General features: G+C 32.7%; 1 protein-coding gene across 1 annotated transcript; it reads left to right on the top strand.

Annotated features, from left to right (window-relative positions):
- The first annotated feature begins 19,027 nt into the window (after positions 1 to 19,027).
- LOC126728345 (pentatricopeptide repeat-containing protein At1g71060, mitochondrial-like) lies at positions 19,028 to 20,102 on the top strand. Its single transcript, XM_050434188.1, has 3 exons — positions 19,028 to 19,248; positions 19,336 to 19,675; positions 19,755 to 20,102. Exons 1-3 carry the CDS (start codon positions 19,028 to 19,030, stop codon positions 20,100 to 20,102), a joined length of 909 nt encoding a protein of 302 aa, XP_050290145.1.
- The last annotated feature ends 1,745 nt before the right edge of the window (positions 20,103 to 21,847 follow it).

The following is a 21,847-nucleotide window of genomic DNA, read 5'->3' as shown; positions in this document are numbered from 1 at the left end:
TTCTTTAGAATAATCTCCACTTGATCACTTTGAATATCACTTTGAATATATTTATTCTTGCTTAAAAGTAGAAGTTTCATTTCACTATAAACTTGACTTCTTGTCAAGGAATTTGGTGGTTTCCAAGTTTGACTAAATGTATTAGTACCAACCTATAAAATATTTGACGTTAAAATGCATTTGTAGGCTGCATGGTACCGGTACCATTTGTGGCAGGAATGTTAGGTGAAATCTTCTTAATAGGAAAATCTTTTATAGTTTGAATTACAAGGGAATGTCAGATACATATAACAAGGACACAAAATTGAATTTCAATTTCCCAGTGGTGTGAAGTGTTGATGCAGCAACACCAAAATGGTGAATACAACATAATCATGGGAACAACCTTATGTTTCAATAATTGATTCCATTTAAGCGGCCAACACACACACACACACACACAAAGAGAGAAAAAGGAAGTTGAAGCTTAAGAGTGTCCTTGGGTTGTATATGATACTTGTTCATATATTCTCTTTGATATTAGACAGTAACATGGAAGTCCTCATTATTTGGTTTCACCCTACAGGGAAGATTCGCCTAATAAAGACTGCAGAAGGTCTCAGCAGTATATCCTTGGATAATCTTTGTAAGTATTTTTGTTTTACCTAATGTTCGGTTTGTGAAATGGTCCTCTAGTACTGTAGAATGAACTTCATTATAATAGTTCAATTGGAAAATAAATATTCCGTGGGAGGACTTTATTAGTTCCCATTCAATTATTGTTGTTGTGTGGCTTAACTTCTTGTTTATATATATAATCAATGTCTCCATCCGTTACCAATAGGAGAAGAATTGCTTTAGTTCAAAGCCAATATTCTTTTTTTGGTAAACTTTCAAAGCCAATATTCATTTTCTGGAAATGACATTCTTGGAAAAAGCAATCATTTGAAGCCTCTAACTTCTGCTAGAAGCATTCTGTAACCAAGCTCTCTGACGTGGTTTTTAAATTGGTTCTTTTACTTAGGATCCTTCTATGACATGGTTAATATGTTTCTGTTGGTACTATTTAAACCCCAGCTTCAAATAATTTTTTTTAGTAAGATTTCATAGTAATAGATCAAGCACTTCTCAAGATCCTTGAGCTTTGAAAATTTTTGTGCAATTCTGGTGAATTAAATCTTGGTCTTGCAAAAAACAAATGTGTTGGGAATAATACACAAAATAATAAAGGAAGACCAAAGATAACACAAGATAAACAAAAATGGATAACTTAAAGTTGGAGGCACCAAATTGTTATCCTTAGACAATATCCATTTAGCATGAGAATAGACGAAGCATGTGAATGTAGTGTAACAATGATTGATACTACAAACAAAGTAATAATATATGCTCACTCCATTAATGCTAATTGTTATCGATTAAGGAACAATAAACCAAAATGAAACACATATTTAAACAATGATTTATCATGATTACCTTTGGGCTATTCTTATGGTAAACCATTAAACAATTGTGAGGATTCTCTTTTACCTAATAAGACTGATTAATGAAATATTCATAGTTAAATTGGTCTGTTACTTTTGGGTATTTGTTTCAATCTCAACCATTAATATTCATTAACTATTTTATTCCAATTTATTAATCACTCCAACCTAATATTCTTGTGATTAAAAAATTGGGATTAGCGAAGTTATTAATTTTTAACAATAGGGAATGTGTTAAATATAAGTTATTTTGACTTGTTATCTAAGTGTCTTTTTGATTGGGTCATTTTGATTACTACCAATACCTATCAAAATACAAACTCCAAATCAAAATTATTAATGGCTTTGCATAAACATTAAATTAATGGGATACATTATAGCAATACTGATATACATGTTTGTGCTATACCTGTTTACATCAAAATAAATAAGCTCCTTCTCTCATAAAAGGCATCAATGAAATATTTGATAGAACAGTAAGTTATAGGGTTTGTTTGGTAATGTTGTTCTAGTAACGTTATTTGTATTTTTTGAAAATACGTGTGAGTAAAAAAATGTGTGAAAATACGTATAATGTTGTTTAAAAACTAAAAACATGTATTTAAATACATGTACCAAACGGGTCCATAGTTTTGATAATATTAGTAGTTCATTACAATATTAAATAAACTAAATTCAACCATTCAACATTCGTTGCATGTAAAAAGTGTACATAAGACAGAAAAATTAATAATGAACAATAATTGACAATCTCAAAGTATAAAAGAATTTATACCATAACTATTCATGAGTGTCAGATGATATTCTATTCTCAAGTTTAAGATTTGAGCTTTTAACATTAAACCAAGGTTTTAAAAACCAGTACGATGATGGAACCGGAAAAGGGGTTAATTACCGATTTTCCGATCGGAGCCCGATTGAACTGGTGATATTATAAATAATTTAATTATTATTTATTTAAATTATATAAATAATTAATAATCTATATATATATATATATATATATAAAACCGAAGCCTTTGAAACTTCCACAATTTTCCACATCATCATTTTAATTTTAAAAAATTTTAATTCCCACAATTTTCCACATCATTATTTTAATTTAAAAAAATTTTAATTTTTAAAACTAAATAGTGAGAGAGTCCTAACAGGAGTCTCTTTTAAACATATATATAAGAGACAAAATCTTTGAAAACCCTAAAGCAATCTTCTCTGTCCGTCTCCCCTAAGAGAGAAAACCCTAAGCTTCAATTTCTTTGGTACGCTTGCTATTGTTTTTTCTCTTTTTTGTGAATTAGTTTTTTTTGCTTTTGTTTTGTATGGAGTAGTATTTTACAATATATAGTATAACTACAAGTATTGTAGTAAGTTTGCTAACTTTTTGTGTGGTTCAAAGATGCTATATTCTATATTATTTTAGATTATATAACCTTAAACTTTACCTTATGGAGACGTATGTACAAGTTTTCAATTCCTTTTGTGTGGATATTTTCTCACAGCTGTGGAGTAAGGTATATGCACTATATGTTATTTTATGTTTTCTCTTATGGTGTCATGCTTCTTTGTTTATTAATTAAAGATTATGTTGGAAGCCTATATTATTTGCACCTTCAAAGTGTTCGACAATGTTTGAACCAAATTTTTCATCAATTAGGAAGAATTGGATAAAAAAAAACTTAGAAAAGCTTTCCATCCTTACTAAAATTGTCTCGCAATGACTTTTTTTTTTTTGTTTTTATAATTTGTAGGTTCTAAATGTTTTGATTTTTAATTTTATTGTCTTTTGAAAGTTTGACCATCTAAATTTTTGGGTTCAATTTTTTGCAATATTTGAAACAGTTTAGCAAATTTCAACTGTTATAACTATGGATTATTCTCTTGAAAGTAACATATCTTTCTCTTATATTTCTCTATTTGGTAGTCATATATATTTTGTTTTGTTTTAATAATTTCTAGGCAGTGCCAGTAAATTTTCTGATTTTTTTTCCCATTTCGAACGTTTTAACATCAGAACTTTTTAGTTATTTTTTTTTCAATATCTAAATTTGGCTTATTCATCAAATTGTAACTCAAAAAAATAGGAGCAATTCATGCAATAGTATAGTTTCATAATCAATTTAAAATTTTATAAAATTATTTTAGTTTATTATAAATAGGTAAGTTCCCGTGCGTTGCACGGGTTTCCGACTAGTTTTTTAATATACTAAAACTAACAAACCAATAGTAATAAATGTGTTCCTTTAAAAAAAATACAAGTATATAAGTATATAACATCTTTTTAAAGAATTTAACATAATAACATTACAATACAATTATCACATAATAAACTTTCAACGAAACCAAATAAGTAAGTTCATTAGTCATTAAATTTACATCCAAATGGCAAATAGCAAATAAGTTCATTTCATCCAAATAGCAAATAAGTTTTAAAGTTTCAAACAAACAACTACTAAGTTTTACGACTCAAGCCTCATTTGTTATGAAGAAAATTGAAATCAATATCATCATGTGAACCAAATGCTCCACCACTAGCATCATTATCATCATCCTCATTCTCATCTTCTTCATCTTCAACTTGAATAGGATGATTTTTATCTCTGAATTCGGGAGGAGCATCAAGTTCATCACCAAATGATTCCAAATTGATGTCATCATCATCCTCAATCACTTCAATGTCCATATCTATACAAATTTCAAAACCAAAGAACAATAAATGAAATAATGATTCTAATAATCATTTCTCATAAATCATAAATAGTCTAATTAAATTATGTATAATACTCTATAAACTATATTTCACAAACACAAATGTTATGTAAATCAAATTCACAACATACACAAAATCCACAACATACTTTGTAAACTAATAATTGAAATGAGAATTAATGATAGAAGTTACCACTTATCAGTGAAGTCACAGAACAGAGAACCTGAGATGAAGCCGAGAACATGAATGGAGAATATGAGATGAAGCTGAGAGAAATAAAATCAAAAAAAAAAAAAAAAAAAAGAACAGAGAAAATGATCAAAATCAAAAGAAAAGAATATTACCTAATGAAGCCAAGAAGCAGAGAGTAGAGCTCAGATGTCTTGGCGAGACCGAGAAGGAAAAAAGAAAAAAAAAAGAAAAAACCTAGAATAGAGAACACTTCAGACATTGCGAGGATGAGCAGATGAGAAAAAAAAAAAAAAAATTTGAGAGGCATGCCGCGTGCGTGAGGCAGAGAGCTTGAGAGAGGCATGAGACTGTGAGAGTGTTTAGAAGTTAGGACTTTAGGGTTAATTGTTAGGTTCCTGGCCAAAACGACGTAGTTTTAGGCTGGGAAAAAGTCAAAAAATCCCAACTGGTAAGTAACCGGTTTGACCATGCCGATTCCTGGTTCTCCATTGAACCGGCCGGTTTTCGAATTTTCTCGATTTTTAAGCTATTTCTGGTTTTTACCCATAATCGGACCGGATTGAAGGCCGATTCCCGATTGAACCGGTCGGGCTGGTCAGTCCGATTCAATCTGGTTTTTAAAACCATGCATTAAACATTAAAGTTGTTAATCTTTAAAGAAACAATTAAATAAAGGGTCATGTTAACAGGTGTTTTTAGGGCAATGGTTAATAATCTATTTTAGAAAAGTTTTGACATTACTTTTATGGAAAATAGAAAAAATTATCAAAATATTAATTGTTTTTTTTTTTCATTTTCTTTTCCCATAAAACTTTCTTTAAATAGATTATTAATCACTGTCCTAAGGACATCCATTAGCATTTCTCTTAAATAAATTAGAACCAAATATCGTAGAAATCCGTAATACCCAAAATTTATTAACTAATGGAAAAACAAAGTTCATATTATCCAAATTTGATCCAAGATCATATAGAATACTTTAATTGTTTTCACAAATTCAAAATCATAGTCATGATAATGGAAACTATGATTGTTTATAAATCTTTTAATGGAAAACATGATAATTCTAAAACACAAGCTCTAATACTACATGTAAATGTTTTCTTTCTGTTGTTAGATTATAAACAACCATAATATAAATTTAAGGATTTTGAATTATTATGATTTCACAACTACACAAATTAATTATAAAGTTCACTTTGATCCATTGTTGAAATTTTATTAAGATGAAGTCTTAGTATAAAAGGCATTTAATTCTTATAGAATTGGTTTCTCTCTCTTGACCCTCTTTTCTCTTTAACTATTTAGTGTATCTGATGGGGTAACTGAATGTTTTTTTTTATAGGTAGAGAGATGACCAAATTTCTTGTGTCTATAACCTCCACTTGTCCATCAAAGTTGGAGTTACTTAAGAAATTTACTTCTTCATTAACCAATATTTTAAGGACACGTAACATCTTATTAAACCATAACATACATGAAGTTATCAAATAGATACGTTATCAAATGAGACAATTTATTCCTACAACTTCTTCTGTTACTTTCTCAACTAGTTCCATTATAGGCTTTTTTTATCTTTGGTCCGCCAACTTGCAAAGGTAGACCAAGCTATTGGATATTGGAATATGCAATTTTCAACCCCATCCTTGCTGCCAAACCAGATTTAATGTGTGGGCTAGCATTCTTGTGGAAAAGAATATTAGACTTCAGGTACGTAATTTATTTTTTGCCCTGACCAAGCTGCATAAGTTTTGAACTTTTAAAGTACTCATCATGATTCTTGAACAAGAAACAATTAGAAATACAAGAATTGAACAATTCATTTTACAATCTCGACCCGCCATGCCCAGAATCCTATTATTAGCATATCCTTCGTACCAAATCCATAGCCAACCCAAATCTACTTTTTTTTTTTTTGAAAATCGACCCAAATCTACATCTCATTTTCTCAAGTGCAATTAATACATATTTGATGGTTATTTCCGGCTTTCCACTCCAACACTCTAGAATTAAGCTTTAAGAAATAAAATTTCAATCTATAATTTTAAATTTTCATAATCTAAATTTATGTTAACATTTAATATTTATATTTAAAAATAGCTTAGATATTTCAACAACAAAAATTCCCTGAGAGAATGAATGAAGCAACCCAAACCTTACTTCCTTTTAAATGAATATTGAACTTTTTGTTTGTCAGATTTGACAACTTGTTTTATGAAATCACTAATATTGCACTCTACAAATAGAAAAAAAAGGAAATCACAAGTAGTGGCATAAAGAAAAACAATGGTGTAAACACCCTATTTGGCTATTTTATACCTCAATTATGATGCATACCATTTTACATGTGCTTTATCCCAATAATGAACTTATTGAACTGTGCACATAAATTCTCAAATCAATCTATCATTTATTGTGTTAACTTTGCTTTTAATTTTACTTTTATACATGTTTTTTTTTTATAAGACATGTTTTTAAATTTATGAAGAAAAAAATTAAATTATTGTCCCACAAACAGTACATATAAAAAAAACTAGCTTATAATAATTTCCCAAATACACTATGAAAGAACACAGAGAAGAACGAAAAAAAGAATGTAACAAAAAGAGAAAAGAGAGAGAGAATTACTGAATTGAATCAATTGTATCGATGTGTAAAACTGATTGATACAATACAGAGACTTGTACACTATATATATACAGTATCAGTAAAGGTAAACAGTTAGTTACGGGCTGAATCAAGTATAATTGCCTTTCACACGTGCTAGACTTAAGTTATTAGTACATACAAGACTAAACGACACCGTTCTATTTAATCTTGCATTGTGCCTTCTTTATACTTGGAACTGAACTTGCTTCATCTTCAATTTCCTCAATCTTGCAACTGCTGTTATCACTGCTTTCATCCCCCCTCAAACGAAATGGGAATTTCCACATGAGTTTGGATGTCAACCAGTGAAAACGAGAAGAAGGTAAGCCTTTTGTAAAAATATCAGCAAGCTGATCATTGGAAGAGATGAACTTGACCATGAGATCCTTCTTGAGAACCTTTTCACGCACAAAATGGTAGTCCACCTCAATGTGCTTTGTACGAGCATGGAATACAGGGTTGGAAGCAATTGCCAAGGCACTAACATTATCACACCACATTAAAGGAGGGGTAGAGAGAAAGATCCCCAAATCTCTGAGAAGCATACGTATCCAATATAATTCAGCTACAGTAGAGGCTAAAGCTCTATACTCAGCTTCAGTGGACGATCTGGAGACAGTGGACTGCTTCTTAGCAGACCATGTGATGGGGCAATTTCCAAAGAACACAACAATGCTAGAAATGGACCTGCGATCTACTGGATCACCAGCCCAGTCTGCATCACAATAGGCAGACAAGGAAGGAAAACCAGGCGTAAAAGCAATGCCAAAATGAAGAGTGCCCCTAATATACCTCAAAATACGTTTGGCAACTTGTAAGTGGTTCTGAGTTGGAGAACACATGTACTGACAAGCTTGTTGGACAGCAAATGACAAGTCTGGCCTGGTAAATGTGAGATATTGAAGGGCACCAACAAGGCTTCTATAAGAAGAAGGGTCAGACAAAGGAGAACTATCATTGGGTAGTAAGTGTTGATTGGGAGAGCAAGGAGTCTTGCAAGGCTTGCAATCTACCATAGCAAACTTGGTCAACAGATCAGTAGCATACTTGGTTTGATGCACAAACAGCCCTGAAGTAGTATAGTCAATCTGCAACCCAAGAAAGTAATGAAGCAACCCAAGATCCTTAAGATCAAAGGCAGAACTCAAAAGCTGAATAATAGAAGCAGTGAAAGCCTTGTCACTGCCAGTTAAAATAATGTCATCTACATACAACAAAAGGTACACCAAATGGCCATCATGACTATATATGAATAGATTACCATCAGCCCCTAATGCCGAGAAACCAATGTGAAAGAGATGAGTGGTGAATCTCTCAAACCAGGCCCTAGGAGCTTGTTTGAGACCATATAATGCCTTATGGAGAAGACAAACATAAGAGGGGAATTGAGAGTCAACATACCCTTGAGGTTGTCTCATATACACCTCTTCCTTCAAAATGCCATGAAGAAAGGCATTGCTAACATCAAGCTGCCTCAATTCCCAACCATGATGCACTGCTAAAGCCAAAAGAAGTCTCACAGTGGTAGGTTTAACCACATGGCTGAAGGTTTCATCATAGTCAAGACCATGTTGTTGCAAATAGCCCCTTGCTACTAATCTTGCTTTATATCTAGCTATGGATCCATCAGCATGCTTCTTCAATCTGTAAACCCACTTACAAGTGACTATATTCTTATCAGAAGGTAGAGGAACTAAGGACCAAGTGTGTTGTTTTTGTAAGGACTGAAATTCTGAGTCCATGGCAGCCACCCATTGAGGGTGTTTAGCGGCAGCAACATAGGAAGGAGGTTCAGTCATAGAGTAGTCAAGCTTAACATGTAAAACTTTAGGCTTATATATACCATGCTTAGACCTAGTAACCATAGGATGAGAATTATGAGAAATAGGAAGAGAGGAAGAAGGATTGGGATCAAAAGAGTGAGAAGTGGAAAGGTCAGTAGAAGGGACAACAGGTTCAGTAAATGAAGGTGGTGGATGAGGAACCATAGAAATTGGAGTGGAGGCTTGCACTAAAGATGGAAGTAAAGAAGAGGTAAGGTCTAAAGGAGTTGTTGAAGGAATAGAAGCAGAATTGGAAGGAAAATTAGAAGAAATGGGATTGACAGAATTAGGAGGAGTAGAGGATGATTGGGGAAACCAAAGAGAGAAGGTAGTGGAGAAAGGAGTAGTAGGATCAGTAGAGAAGGAAGGTTGAGCGAAAGGAAATAATGACTCATTGAATAGGGCAAAACAAGCAATGTAAATCTTATTGGTTGTAGGTTCAAGGCAAATGTAGCCCTTAGACTGTGGAGGATAACCAAGAAAAATGCACTCTTGAGATCTTGGTTGAAGCTTGTGTTTAGTATATGGCCTAAGATAAGGGTAACAAGCACAACCAAAAGCCTTAAGAGCTTGAAGAGGAGGTGGTTTAGAGTATAAAACTTCCCAAGGAGATTTGAAACTTAAAACAGAAGAGGGTAATCTATTAATGAGGAAAACAGCAGTAGAGAAAGCATAGGACCAGTAATTGTAAGGAAGATGTGATCTATAGAGCAAAGAAAGACCAGTTTCAACAATGTGCCTGTGCTTCCTCTCAGAAACTCCATTCTGCTGAGGAGAATGAGGACAAGAAGTTTGATGCAAAATGCCATTTGATGAACAAAAGGCTTGAAAGGTAGAATTGGTATACTCAGTACCATTGTCTGTTCTAAGCACCTTAAGAGAAGTAGAAAATTGATTCTCAACAAGAGCCTTAAAATGCTTGAAAACAGACAACACTTCATTCTTATGTTTGAGCAAGAATAACCAAGTAAACCTAGTGTAATCATCCACAAAGATCACATAATATGAAAAACCAAGAATAGAAGATAAAGGAGCTGGACCCCAAACATCACTATGAACAATATCAAGTACAGAATTAGACACAATAGGAGACTTAGCCAAAGGATATTTGTGCATTTTGGCATTTATACAATATTCACAAGAAGAACAAATGTTCACAATTTGAGACAAAGTAATAGAATGATAGAAATGCTTTAAAGCAGAATACAACAACCTAGAACTAGGATGCCCAAGTCTATAATGCCACAGCAGAAGTACATCAGACTTGATGGAATTGGAAGCAGACATAGTGGATTTGGAATTGAAGGCTGAGGAAGATGATAGTGTGGAAGGAGATGGAATAGGATACACTCCATCTTTACTCAACCCTTTGTAGAGGATTTTCCCCGAAGGTAAATCCTGAATCAAGAACTTGTAAGCATCAAAATAACAAAATGCATTATTTTGAAGACACAACTTATGGACAGACAAAAGATTAGAAGCAAGAGCAGGAACTCTAAGTATATTATGAAGCCAAAAGTTATGAGAAGAAGTTTTAAGCTCACCATGACCAACATGAGTGACTGGAAGCTCCTGACCATTGCCTACTGTAACTGTTTCAGTGCCTGTAACAGGTTGTTGATGAAGACTCAATTGTGACAGATCAGGAGTGACATGATCTGAGCAGCCTGTATCAGTAAGCCAGCCATTGCAATGCTGTACTTGAGATGAGTTAGCCACCATTGAAGCCAACTTAGCAGGGGCATGCCTCCCTTAATATGCAAAATCCATTCTGTGGTAGCAATCAAGGGCTGTGTGACCACCCTTTCCACAGATTTGGCAAAATGGCCTATTTGACTGAGGTTGGCCAAAGGGATTTTGTGACTTAGAATGTTGCCCTGAGGTAGGATGATAGCTAGTATTACCAAAACCTCCATTGTTGTTGTTAAAACCACTGTGATTGCCAAAAACTCCATTGTTGTTATTAAATCCATTGTGGTTACCTCTGCCACCTCTTCCTCTTTGATTAGAATATCTACCCCCTCTTCCTCTTTGATTAGAAAAACCTTGATGTGGAGATTGAAAATTGGCATTCATAGCCATTGAAGGAGGAACAAGACCATTAGACCTCTTCTTGATTACTCTCTCCTCAGCATTAAGTAAAGTATTTAATTCCTCAATAGACAATACATCACTACGAGTTCTAATTGCAGAACTGAAAGAATCATACTCTGAGGGTAAACCATCAAGAGCAACATGAAGAAGCTCTTCATCATCCAAGATCACAGAAACAGCAACCAATCTATCACGAATCTGTTTGATCTTTTGGAAATATCCATCAATTGAATCAGTTCCTTTCTTCACTGCACTCAGTTCATTGCGAAGACTCATAACATGAGACCTTGACACTGAGGCAAACCTCTTTTCTAACACTTTCCATACTCCCTTGGCAGATCTTTGCCCAACAGTGAGAGCAAGAATTGCAGGTGATAAAGTGGAATTGATAAAAGTGAACATTGCTTGTTCACGATTCTTCCAAGAAATGAAATTAGGGTTAATCTCAGTAGTGAGATTACCAGAAGAATCCTTCAGAAAACGATTTGGAATAGTAATTGAATCATCAAGAATGTCAATCATAGAGTAGGTTTCAAGAATTACCTCAATCTGATGCTTCCAAACAGTGTAATTGCTATAATCGAGCTTAACAGTCATCATTGAAGACATATTTGATAACAAAAGCAACGAAGTATTGACAGGTAAAGTTGTATTAGTTACAGCAGGGGTTGAACAGAGGTTGAAGATGAAGTTGCAAATGTGGAAGCCATGGATAAGGATCAAAGCTCTGATACCATGAAAGAACACAGAGAAGAACGAAAAATAGAGTGTAACAAAAAGAGAAAAGAGAGAGAACATTACTAGTAAAGGTAAACAGTTAGTTACGGGCTGAATCAAGTATAATTGCCTTTCACACGTGCTAGACTTAAGTTATCAATACATACAAGACTAAACGACACCGTTCTATTTAATCTTGCATTGTGCCTTCTTTATACTTGGAACTGAACTTGCTTCATCTTCAATTTCCTCAATCTTGCAACTGATGTTATCACCGCTTTCACACTAAGTGATTTTAAAAAAGGAAAGAAAAAAAAAATATATATATATATATATTACAGTGAGGCGTGCACTGTTACTGTTACATTAGCTGTGTACTGTGGCCCTGTATCTATATATATATATATATATAATAAAAAAAAAAAAAAAAAAAAACAGCTCTCTGTTTACAATGGTGCCTTCAGGTTTAGCCGTTTAGGGGGAAGAATACAAATCCAACGGCTAGCAAAATGGAAATAAAATAGGGGCCTCTTCTCCGTGAAAATTGAAAATTCGAGAGGAAGAGAGTATCAGAAGTCTATAGACCATTCTACATCATGGGCTTGTTAATGGATTGGGCTCTGTTTAGGTCAGTTACGTAGGTTAGGTTTTGTTTGAAATAATTTCTCCATGACTTTCTTTGTTAGGCCCACGAAATAATTTGAATTACATGCTATTTTTGTGACAATGATTAAAGCCCAAATATTTAAAGCCCAAATATTGGTTCTAAATAACTTATAAATCCAAGTTCAAATAAATATTTAGAGATACTAGTACTACAAGTAAAAAGAAATTATTTTCTTCTAACTACTCGCATTTGTTTTTTCACTATCACATGGTTTCTATGACTTCTCGATTTAGTTTTATGACATGATGTGTAAGGTTGAATTTATTCAACCATCTAATTGGCTTTATTCTGTGCCAAATTTGCTTGTAATTCAGCATTTAGTAACCCTGTATTTAGGTGGGTTTGTTGTAAGGGTAGTGAGTGAGATAGAGTGAAGTTTGCTCAAGAGTGTGCAAGAAAACAGAGACTTGCGGCTGGGACTCGCGGCTGCAAGCCGCCAGAAGCTGCACACGTGCCAAGCATGCTGGAAGATGAACAGTCATGCTAGCTGGAGCACTACAGGACAAAACAGGACAACTGGCCATACGGTTAACTCGCGACTGGATCTCGCGACTTGGTCAAGCCGCGAGGTCAAGCCGCGAGCCACCCCTGTTTTGTAAAACCTGACGTTTCACATTCTTCTCCCACTCCAGTATAAATACCCCTTTAACCCACGATTGAAAGAGAGCTTCCAGAGAGAATTTTGAGAGAGAAACCCTAAAGAAAAACAAGATTATTTCACCCACAATCTATACCTTAGAGTCTCTTCAAATTCCCCTACTCTCTTCCTCTCCATTGTCAAATCCTTGAGAGGCATTATACCAAACCTGGTTCTCACCATCATCTTCACTGTGAGACAGTTGTTTGGATTTCTGGGAAGCAGTTAGGAAGGAGCCAATCTTCATTGGTTGATGCTACGGTCTAGTAGCGGAATCCGGGAAGCTAGAAAAGAAAAAGGTTCGGCGCAACCTCGTTGGAGCAAGAAGCTTGGAGGGCTTAGGTGCATTGGGTAGATTAGGCTTGGAGGGTCTATTGCTGTCCTTGTATCCCAACTGTATTTTCTAGTGGATTGATTACCGCTTGGAGGGCGGCGGAGAGGTTTTTCGCCGAGGTCTTCGGTTTCCTCTTCGATAACACATCGCGTGTTGTCTTTGTGTTTGCATCTTCCTTCCTCTCTATCTTTGCCTTTATATTATCTGCTGTGGATTTTATTTTGTTATGGCTTAGATAGTTTTTATCCAATTTCATATTATAGCATATGTTAAGTTTCCGCACACTAGTTGTTTGACATATTGCTTGTATTGGTTAAGTTGGTATTTGGGGGTCTAAACGTTCAAAAGTGTTTTTGTACACGTTTTTGAACTTTCATGATGGACTAAAACTAAATCCATAAATAATAGAAATAATGCATCATGTGGCAGTGTCCATTGAATAATGCCATAATTAATTTAGTTTTTTTCCATCATGCTATAAAATTTCTTAAATAATGAATCATAAGTTTTAGTGTTCATTGAATAATTAATTAAACATTATATAATCTTTACTTACTAGTAGAGACTGGTAGATACATCGGATGTGTGTGGGTGCCTCACACTTTCTCACGACGTAATCTAACCCTCAAACTCTTTTTAGACCATTTTTATCCATTGAGTTATTTTCTAAATAAAAATAGTTTTTATTTCTTACTTTGTTTTTCCCTAATTTAAAAAAAAAAAAAAAAAAAAGTGATGACTTCTCACATTTTACAGAAATTCAAGGTTTTCAAGACAAATTTCAAAACAATCTTCTTTCCAAGGCATCACATGGCAGTGTCCACACACGTTAACTATTATGGTTTTATTTTGAGGATGATATGTGTGGCCTCAATAGAAATAATAGTGAAGATTGTGTCTATATTTGTGATATAATATGGTAATGTGATTTAATTGATTGTATTAGGTATGAGTAAATGATAATTTGGTCTTGTGAAAAGAAGTAGCATATTGTAGGTTAAGAGTTTTTAGCTCTCTACAAAGTAATTTTTATATCATTTGTTAGCTTTTTATTGATTCCTTTATAGCCTTACCATATACAACCAGCTTTCTCCCAACAACAATTAGTTAATCAACAAGGAATAATTTTGGCTCCACATGTGTTTTAAATTATTTTGCTCCAACCTTTTATGTGATAACTGAAGAGATCATCCATATTTAGTTTAGTCACATTAATGTTTTAATGAGTCATGTGGCTTTTTTAAAATAAAAGACATGAATAGTCTCATAAATCTCAATATAATAGACGTTGTCCATTCAATAGAGTACCCTTAATTTGTTCTTGGCATCCAATGAGGCTCATAATTGGTTGTCACAGTCACTTTTCTTTTACTAGGTCTGATTTTCTCTAGATCAACAAATGACTTGGTTTGACAATAAAGCGAGGGTTTCTCTGTTGCTAAGAAAGCTCTAACTTCTCTTAGGCAGTAGAATTGGGGTCCCTTCCTTGTTGAAGGTGTTGTTGTCTTCCTTGGAATAACATGTTTATTTTGTGGATTGTTGGGTTTTGTTTCAGGGTTACAAGGAAACAAATACGTGAGTTTTGTTCCTTGGGTTTCTTCAATACCAATTTTTCTCTATTCTTTTTTCTCTTGAAGTTTTGTCTTGTTTCTAAAAAAAAAAGGTTTGATTTTCTCCACGTTCACCTATTTGTTTGTTTTTATTTTTTAGCAAAATACTATTTTGGTTTTTAAACTTTACCAAAATTTTGATTTTTCATCTCTAAATTTTAAAATTCTCTTTTTTCCATTCTTGAATTTTGTAGTTTTTTCAATAGTTTAAAGATAAAAATAGGGATAAAAAAAAAATTTCTAGTAATTTAGGGATGAAAAAAAAAAATTTTAAATTTTAATGACATAAATAAAATATTTTTATTAGTTTAGGGACAAAAGACAACTCTCCAAATTTCCCCTTTCAAAAACTGGAGAGAATCTCCTATGGCTTTTATTCCCAAATACATAACACATAGGGTCTGTTTGGAATCCGTTATTTTGTTGAAATTGAAAACTTTTTATTGAAAGTACTATAGATAAAGGTAAAATTTAGCTGAAATAGTACAACGGGACTTATAAATAGCATCAAAAAATGTAGTGGGGTCCATGAATAGTAGCAAAAATAAGTTGAACAATAAAATAAGTTGGCTTTTTAAGTTGGAGCTAAACGCAAACTTAGGGTTTATTTGAGATTCGTTTATTTTGCTGAAACTGAAAATTTTGTGCTGAAATTACTGTAAATAAAGGTAAAAGTTAGCTGAAATAATACAGTGAGACCCATAAATAATACCAAAAAGTGCAGTGTGGCCCATGAATAACAGCAAAAATAAGCTGAATAGTAAAATAAGTTGGCAAAATTAATCATGCCATACGGACACTTAATGTCTGTTTGGCTAGCTTATTTTTTGTCAATTTATTTTACTATTAAGCTTATTTTTGCTACTATTTATGGGTACTACTTAACTTTTTGGTACTATTCATGAGTCACACTATACTATTTTTGCTAACATTTACCTTTATTTATAGCACTTTTAACAAAAAAAATTTAGTTTCAGTAAAATAAATATATCCTAAAAATACCCCTAGTTTGTTTTTTTCCTTTACTGAACCAATGCTTCAATGCAAAGACAGGGAGCAATGGATCCTATAAGCATATCCACCGTACCAAAACCATGGCCAACCCAAATGTACTTAAACAGCTCGAACTCAACTACAAGGTACAAACCCAATAAGCCCGGTACCGAAGAAACTCCAACTCAAATAGCCCAACCAAGTCATAGACCCACCTAGCACCTGAACTCAATCCCATGCCCAACTTATTGACTCAACCATGTCCAAAATCCAGCAGCACCTTAAATCCATACCTAAACTTAGCAAAACTTCGAAACAAAACATTAATACATATTTGTTGGGCTATTTGAAATTTAAACTGTCGCTACTATTATTCAAGCAAAAAGTAAAGATTACAACAACATGATATGATCAAACTATTAACTTTCAATATAATTTTTGATTTAGAATCCTTTTTTTTTTTATTGTTTATGATAAAAATATTAACAATAACAATATACAGATGAGTAGAGATTAAGGCTTAGATGAAAATTTTTAAAATTTGTCCACCATATGAAGACATAGAATCATGCATATAATATAAGATAGAAGAATTACTGTAAAATTAATTAGCAATAGGGTGAGAGAAGTGCACATCTTTACAACATGACATACAGTGTTGTTATCCTCAAAGTGACAATCACAATTGATGCTGCTCTCATCATTCCCTGGTGGTTCTGGTGTTACCCTAACCATTTGAATTTGGCAAGAATTACCATCAAACCTCCAATACGTCACACCCATCTTACTGGTTATTTCTTTCAGTGCATCAACTAAACAACATCCACAATCAAATAAACATAACATGTCAAATTGGTATTGTACAACTGTGCAGATGTAAAATAATGGCAATTCAAATTCATTGTTCCCTATTTTTGGCTACATGAACTTAAAAATATTAAAAGGCACCAAGGAAAATATTTATCCTTTCACTTAAGTAATGCCATTTTTGCTGCCTGACTTTAGATTGGAAACACGGTTAGCTTCATCTTGTCCAATAGTTCTAAATACCCATGAGTTGAAGTGACATAAGAGGAACATCAAGGACATTTCGACCATTCTACACTTATTTTAATTTCCCATTTTGTTTCTAACTCTCTTTTTTCTTGTCCTTCTTGACGGGACACACCGGCTCTTATTCAAATAGAAAATAGAACATTTAGAACTCTCAAATGATCACAAAATTCTCCAAATCACTTCTTCCATATAGGACATTTGTGGAGGAAAATATGAAAAGTAATAACTCAATATGACTTATAAAGAAGTATTAAAAATCACTACAATTGGGTTCTTAAAGTGGATTAAGGGGAAAAAAACAGTGTTGCTATAATTATGTGATTTCAGACCAATAAACTGTTGGGAATAATATACAAAGTAATAAAGGAAGAACAAAGATAACACAAAAGACAAACAGAAATAGATAACTTGGAGGTACAAAATTTTTATCCTTAGATAATATTTGCCCCACACTCTTATTGCTAAAGGGTTATCGTAAATTTGTCCACAAGATACAACCAATTTGTTTGCTTCTATGTATAACAATTCTAGAGAAGAATCATAGGATTTCTTATTTTTCTCTCTAACTTACTATTTTGTTTGGTACTACAATTATTTTTCAAGTGAACATAAGCCTCTATTTATACTTATAAGATTATATTCCATCAAAAAGTACGTATGAAGAGTTAAAATGTTTCATAAAACCGTTCATAATGCTTGAAACATTTTCAAACGTTTAGAATGGTTACCAAAAATTCTGTAGAAAATTCAGTTTTTACGAATCTCGATCGATCGAATGCTCTTTTTGATCAATCAAATAGGAATTGAGTATCGATCGAAACAGGCAGAGACTCCAGGGTTGATTTCCTTATCATTTCGATCGATTGAGCAAAAGCTCAACTGATCAAAAATATTGAATTTCGAATTTTCACTTAGAAAATTCCAGAACTTGAATTTTCACTTTATCAACTTTATGAAATAAAATTCTCCAAACTCAAATATCATTATGACAACCTATTCATGTATATACCTATATATACAACATAAACACATGACAAAACCACAGAAAATGGAACTTAGACACTCTAATCACAGAATAGTAGAGAATCATGCATAAGTTAAGTAATCTTATAATCATATATTTGAATGCAAAATACCCCATTTATCAGTTTGGTCATCAAGAAGATTATATTGGCCGGTTTCTTCAAATGAAAATGACAAGCTCAACCCAACTAGTCCAAACCAGTTATGGTGACACCCAGTTGGATCAAATTCCCAAGATTCAACATTTTCATTTTCCTCACCAGTTAGAATGGAAGTATTATGTATCCACCAAAAACAAGGAGATAGAGAATGAAAGAGTTAGTTGGTACCTTCTTGTTGGGGTACCAGCTCCTCTGCGAATCTCATGAACCTGAAGCAACTCAACAATAATCATGAAGAAGAAGAAGAAGTTTCTTCCCAGCATGATGGTCAAAAACTATTGGCTCTTTAAGGGACTATAATGGTTGAACCTAAAATTGTGTTTTGAAATTTGAGGTAGCTCACACAATCTTTTTTCGGTTTTGTAAAAGTACATCGATAGATAGTCTAAAACTCGTGGTCTTTTTCTTTTCTTTTTTTAAAATATTTTTTACCTTAACAAAAAGCAAACTAAAACTCATAATTTCTTAAATTAATTTTACAAATATATCATTTATATGACTAAAATTAAAATATATTAATTATTTGGCCACTTTTGGAACTTGAATATAGGAGACTTGAGTCTCACACGGTCTTTTTTCAAATTTGCAAAACTTAAAAGTACAGAATAGTCCAAAATTCAAAGTCTTTTTTTTTTAACCTTAACAAAGCTAATTTTTATTTGTTTAGAAAAATATTTTACCAATTAGTCCAACCTATAGAAATTTTTTTTACCAATTGAACTACTGAAACTCATAATTTTTTTAATTAATTTTGCAAATATATTAGTTATATGACTAAAATTAAAACATATTAATTATGTGGCCACTTTTGGAACTTAAATTAAAACATATTAATTATGTTTTGATTGAGGCTTTGGGTAAGATCAAACAGTTCAAGGTGCTTTGGAATTTAGTTAGTGATATGAAGCATAAAGGGATGTTGAGTAAAAAGACGTTTGCGTCGATTTCACGGAGATATGCTAGAGTGAGGAAGGTTAAAGAAGCCGTAGATGCTTTTGAGAAGATAGAGAAGTTTGGAATAAAGTTGGAAGTGTCGGATTATAATAGATTGATTGATACTTTGAGCAAATCGAAAAATGTTGAGAAAGCACAAGAGGTGTTTAATACAATGAAGAAGAGAAGGTTTGTACTGGATATTAAATCATACACAATTATGTTGGAGGGTTGGGGTTAAGAGCAAAATTTATTGAGGTTGAATGAGGATTATAGGGAGATGAGAGATGAAGGGTTTGAACTTGATGTCGTGACATATGGTATAATTATCATTGTGCATTGTAAGGCAAGGAAATATGATGAAGCACTTGAGTTATTCCGTGAAATGGAAGCAAAGAATTGTAAGCCAACTCCGCAATCTGTTAAAACTATTCTCATTAGATCACTCACTAGTGATTTTCTCTGCACACTCAAAGATCAAACTTTCCTCCAAAATTCAAAACCTCACATTGAAACTCAACATGGGTCTTTGCTAAAATATTGTCTTGGTTTTTACAGACTGTTACATGATGGTGTAGGCCAAGTGTTTGATGAAATAAATGACAAGGACCCAGATGTTATTTTAAGCAATAGAGTCCATGAGGACACTGAAAGAATTTGTAAATTACTAACAAAAGGCTCTAATTCTTCTATAGAGTCTGTTCTCGATGGTGCTAAGGTTGAAGTATAATGCTTTGATTGAGGCTTTGGGTAAGATCAAACAGTTCAAGGTGCTCTGGAATTTAGTTAGTGATATGAAGCATAAAGGGTTGTTGAGTAAAGAGACGTTTGCATTGATTTCACGGAGATATGCTAGAGCAAGGAAGGTTAGAGAAGCTGTAGATGCTTTTGAGAAGATAGAGAAGTTTGGAATGAAGTTGGGAGTGCCGGATTATAATAGATTGATTGATACTTTGAGCAAATCAAGAAATGTTAGGGGTTCATCAGAGTGTTATGGAATTAGTAACCATAGAGAGCTTAGGAAACAAAGACTATACCTGTGAGAGTGGGGCTGTAAACGAGCCGAGTTTTGTTGAGTAGTGCATGTTCAAGATTTGCTCGCCATAAAACCAAAATCTCGAGTTTGTGAGAAGCCTAAAAATAGTGTTTGAGCTTGAGCTCGTGGGAAAGCCAAAAAACTTGAGCTTGGCTTGGCTTGATTAATTAGTCAAGCCAAACTCAAGCTTAATATTAAGGTCAAACTCAAGTTCAGGTTTTTGAGCTTGAGATCTAAAAAAATTACATTATTAAATTCTTAAATCTCTAAAATTAAGAAAAAATAAAAAGAAAATAGTATACTCACTTTATCATGCATCTAGTCTTACTTATGATTAGCTATTATTCAAATTAATAATTTACATAATTAAATCCATTCATTCATCATTCCTTGTCTACAGTTTCAACAATTATTCAAAATACAATTTTTACATTCACGTTAGATGGTGAAGGATTAGAAAAATACCTGTTTGTAACTATTATGAATGAGAAAATACTAACATATTTCATAACTTTACTTTAGATGATTGATAGGAAAGGATCATATGTGGCATACTTAATTATTTATTTATTTTTAAATGTAACTATAGTCTAAAGTGGTTCTTGATCAATTTAAAGGGAAGGAAAAAATTAAGGTAATATAGGTAGTGGTCTCATGTTGATCATGTCATTATTAAGATATGTGTAATGAGTATTTAGTTAAGACATATAAACTTATAAATGAGTCTATACTTGAATTGTTGTGTATCAAGCCTAATAACTCACGAGCTTGTTCGTGATCAAATTTTTTTGCTTGGGCTCGGCTTGTTTATTAAACAAGCCTAAAACTAAGGCTCAAGCTTGGCTTATTTATAAACAAACATGAACTAGCTTTTTATCGAACCGAGCCTGAGTTTTTCATGATCGGCTTGGTTTATTTACAGCCCTATGTGAGAGAGCCAAAACCGAGAGAGAGAAATCGTACAGAAATTAGTGAATTGAAATTTTCATCCACCACAGTTCTGTGTTTACAGTTGAAATTTTAACATTTTTGGTAAATTTTTAGCTGTAAATTAATGGGTATATGTAGAAAGTAAAAAATTTATTTGTTTAATAAATATATTCAAATACTTTGCTACTGCCTTAAAAAAGGTACTTTTGTTAGCAATAAAATTTGCAACAACAAATAACTTTTTAGTAATTGAAATTGAAATCAAAATGTACCAAGGTTCTAATAATTATGTAATATTAAAGGTTTATCACATGTCACTACAACAAAAAAATGTTTATTGCAATGAAAAAAATTGTTGCAATACCATCAAAGTCATTGCAATAGCTTATGCAAAGTGTTGCAATAAAATTTAAGGTAATAGGTTTGTGTTACAAAAAATTTTGTTGTAATAAATTTTAAATATTTTAATTACAATTTTGATGCAATAATATAATTGTTGTTGCAATAAACAATTTACTACTTCGAATATTTTGTAGAATAGACTATTATTTCACAAATTTTATTGCAATAGATTGCAATAAAAAATTTACTAGTTTGAATATTTTGTAGTAATAGACTATTATTTCACAAATTTTATTGCAATAGATTGCAAATAATTGACAAAAATAATTTTGGTCAAGTTATTGTAACGATATATTTATTGTAATAAATAATTGTTTCAAGATTTCCAAATGTAAAACCCCTTTACTAGGTATCCCTAAATTTGCAGTTGGCCTGAAATCACTGTAATTTATCGACTCATAAAAAATGAGATATCCACCA

This window comes from Quercus robur, chromosome 5 (assembly GCF_932294415.1).
Source record: "Quercus robur chromosome 5, dhQueRobu3.1, whole genome shotgun sequence".
Taxonomy (NCBI): Eukaryota; Viridiplantae; Streptophyta; class Magnoliopsida; order Fagales; family Fagaceae; genus Quercus; species Quercus robur.
Note: the sequence above shows the minus strand (reverse complement) of the source record. Positions and strands in the feature narration are given on the sequence as shown.

Bases quoted from the DNA above. Each gene is read 5' to 3' on its own strand.
- LOC126728345 (XM_050434188.1), top strand. From the start codon at position 19,028: ATGAAGCATAAAGGGATGTTGAGTAAAAAGACGTTTGCGTCGATTTCA. The intron at 19,249-19,335 runs GTTTGTACTGGA...TGAGGATTATAG, and splicing joins AATACAATGAAGAAGAGAAG to GGAGATGAGAGATGAAGGGT. The intron at 19,676-19,754 runs GTTATTTTAAGC...ATTCTTCTATAG, and splicing joins TAAATGACAAGGACCCAGAT to AGTCTGTTCTCGATGGTGCT.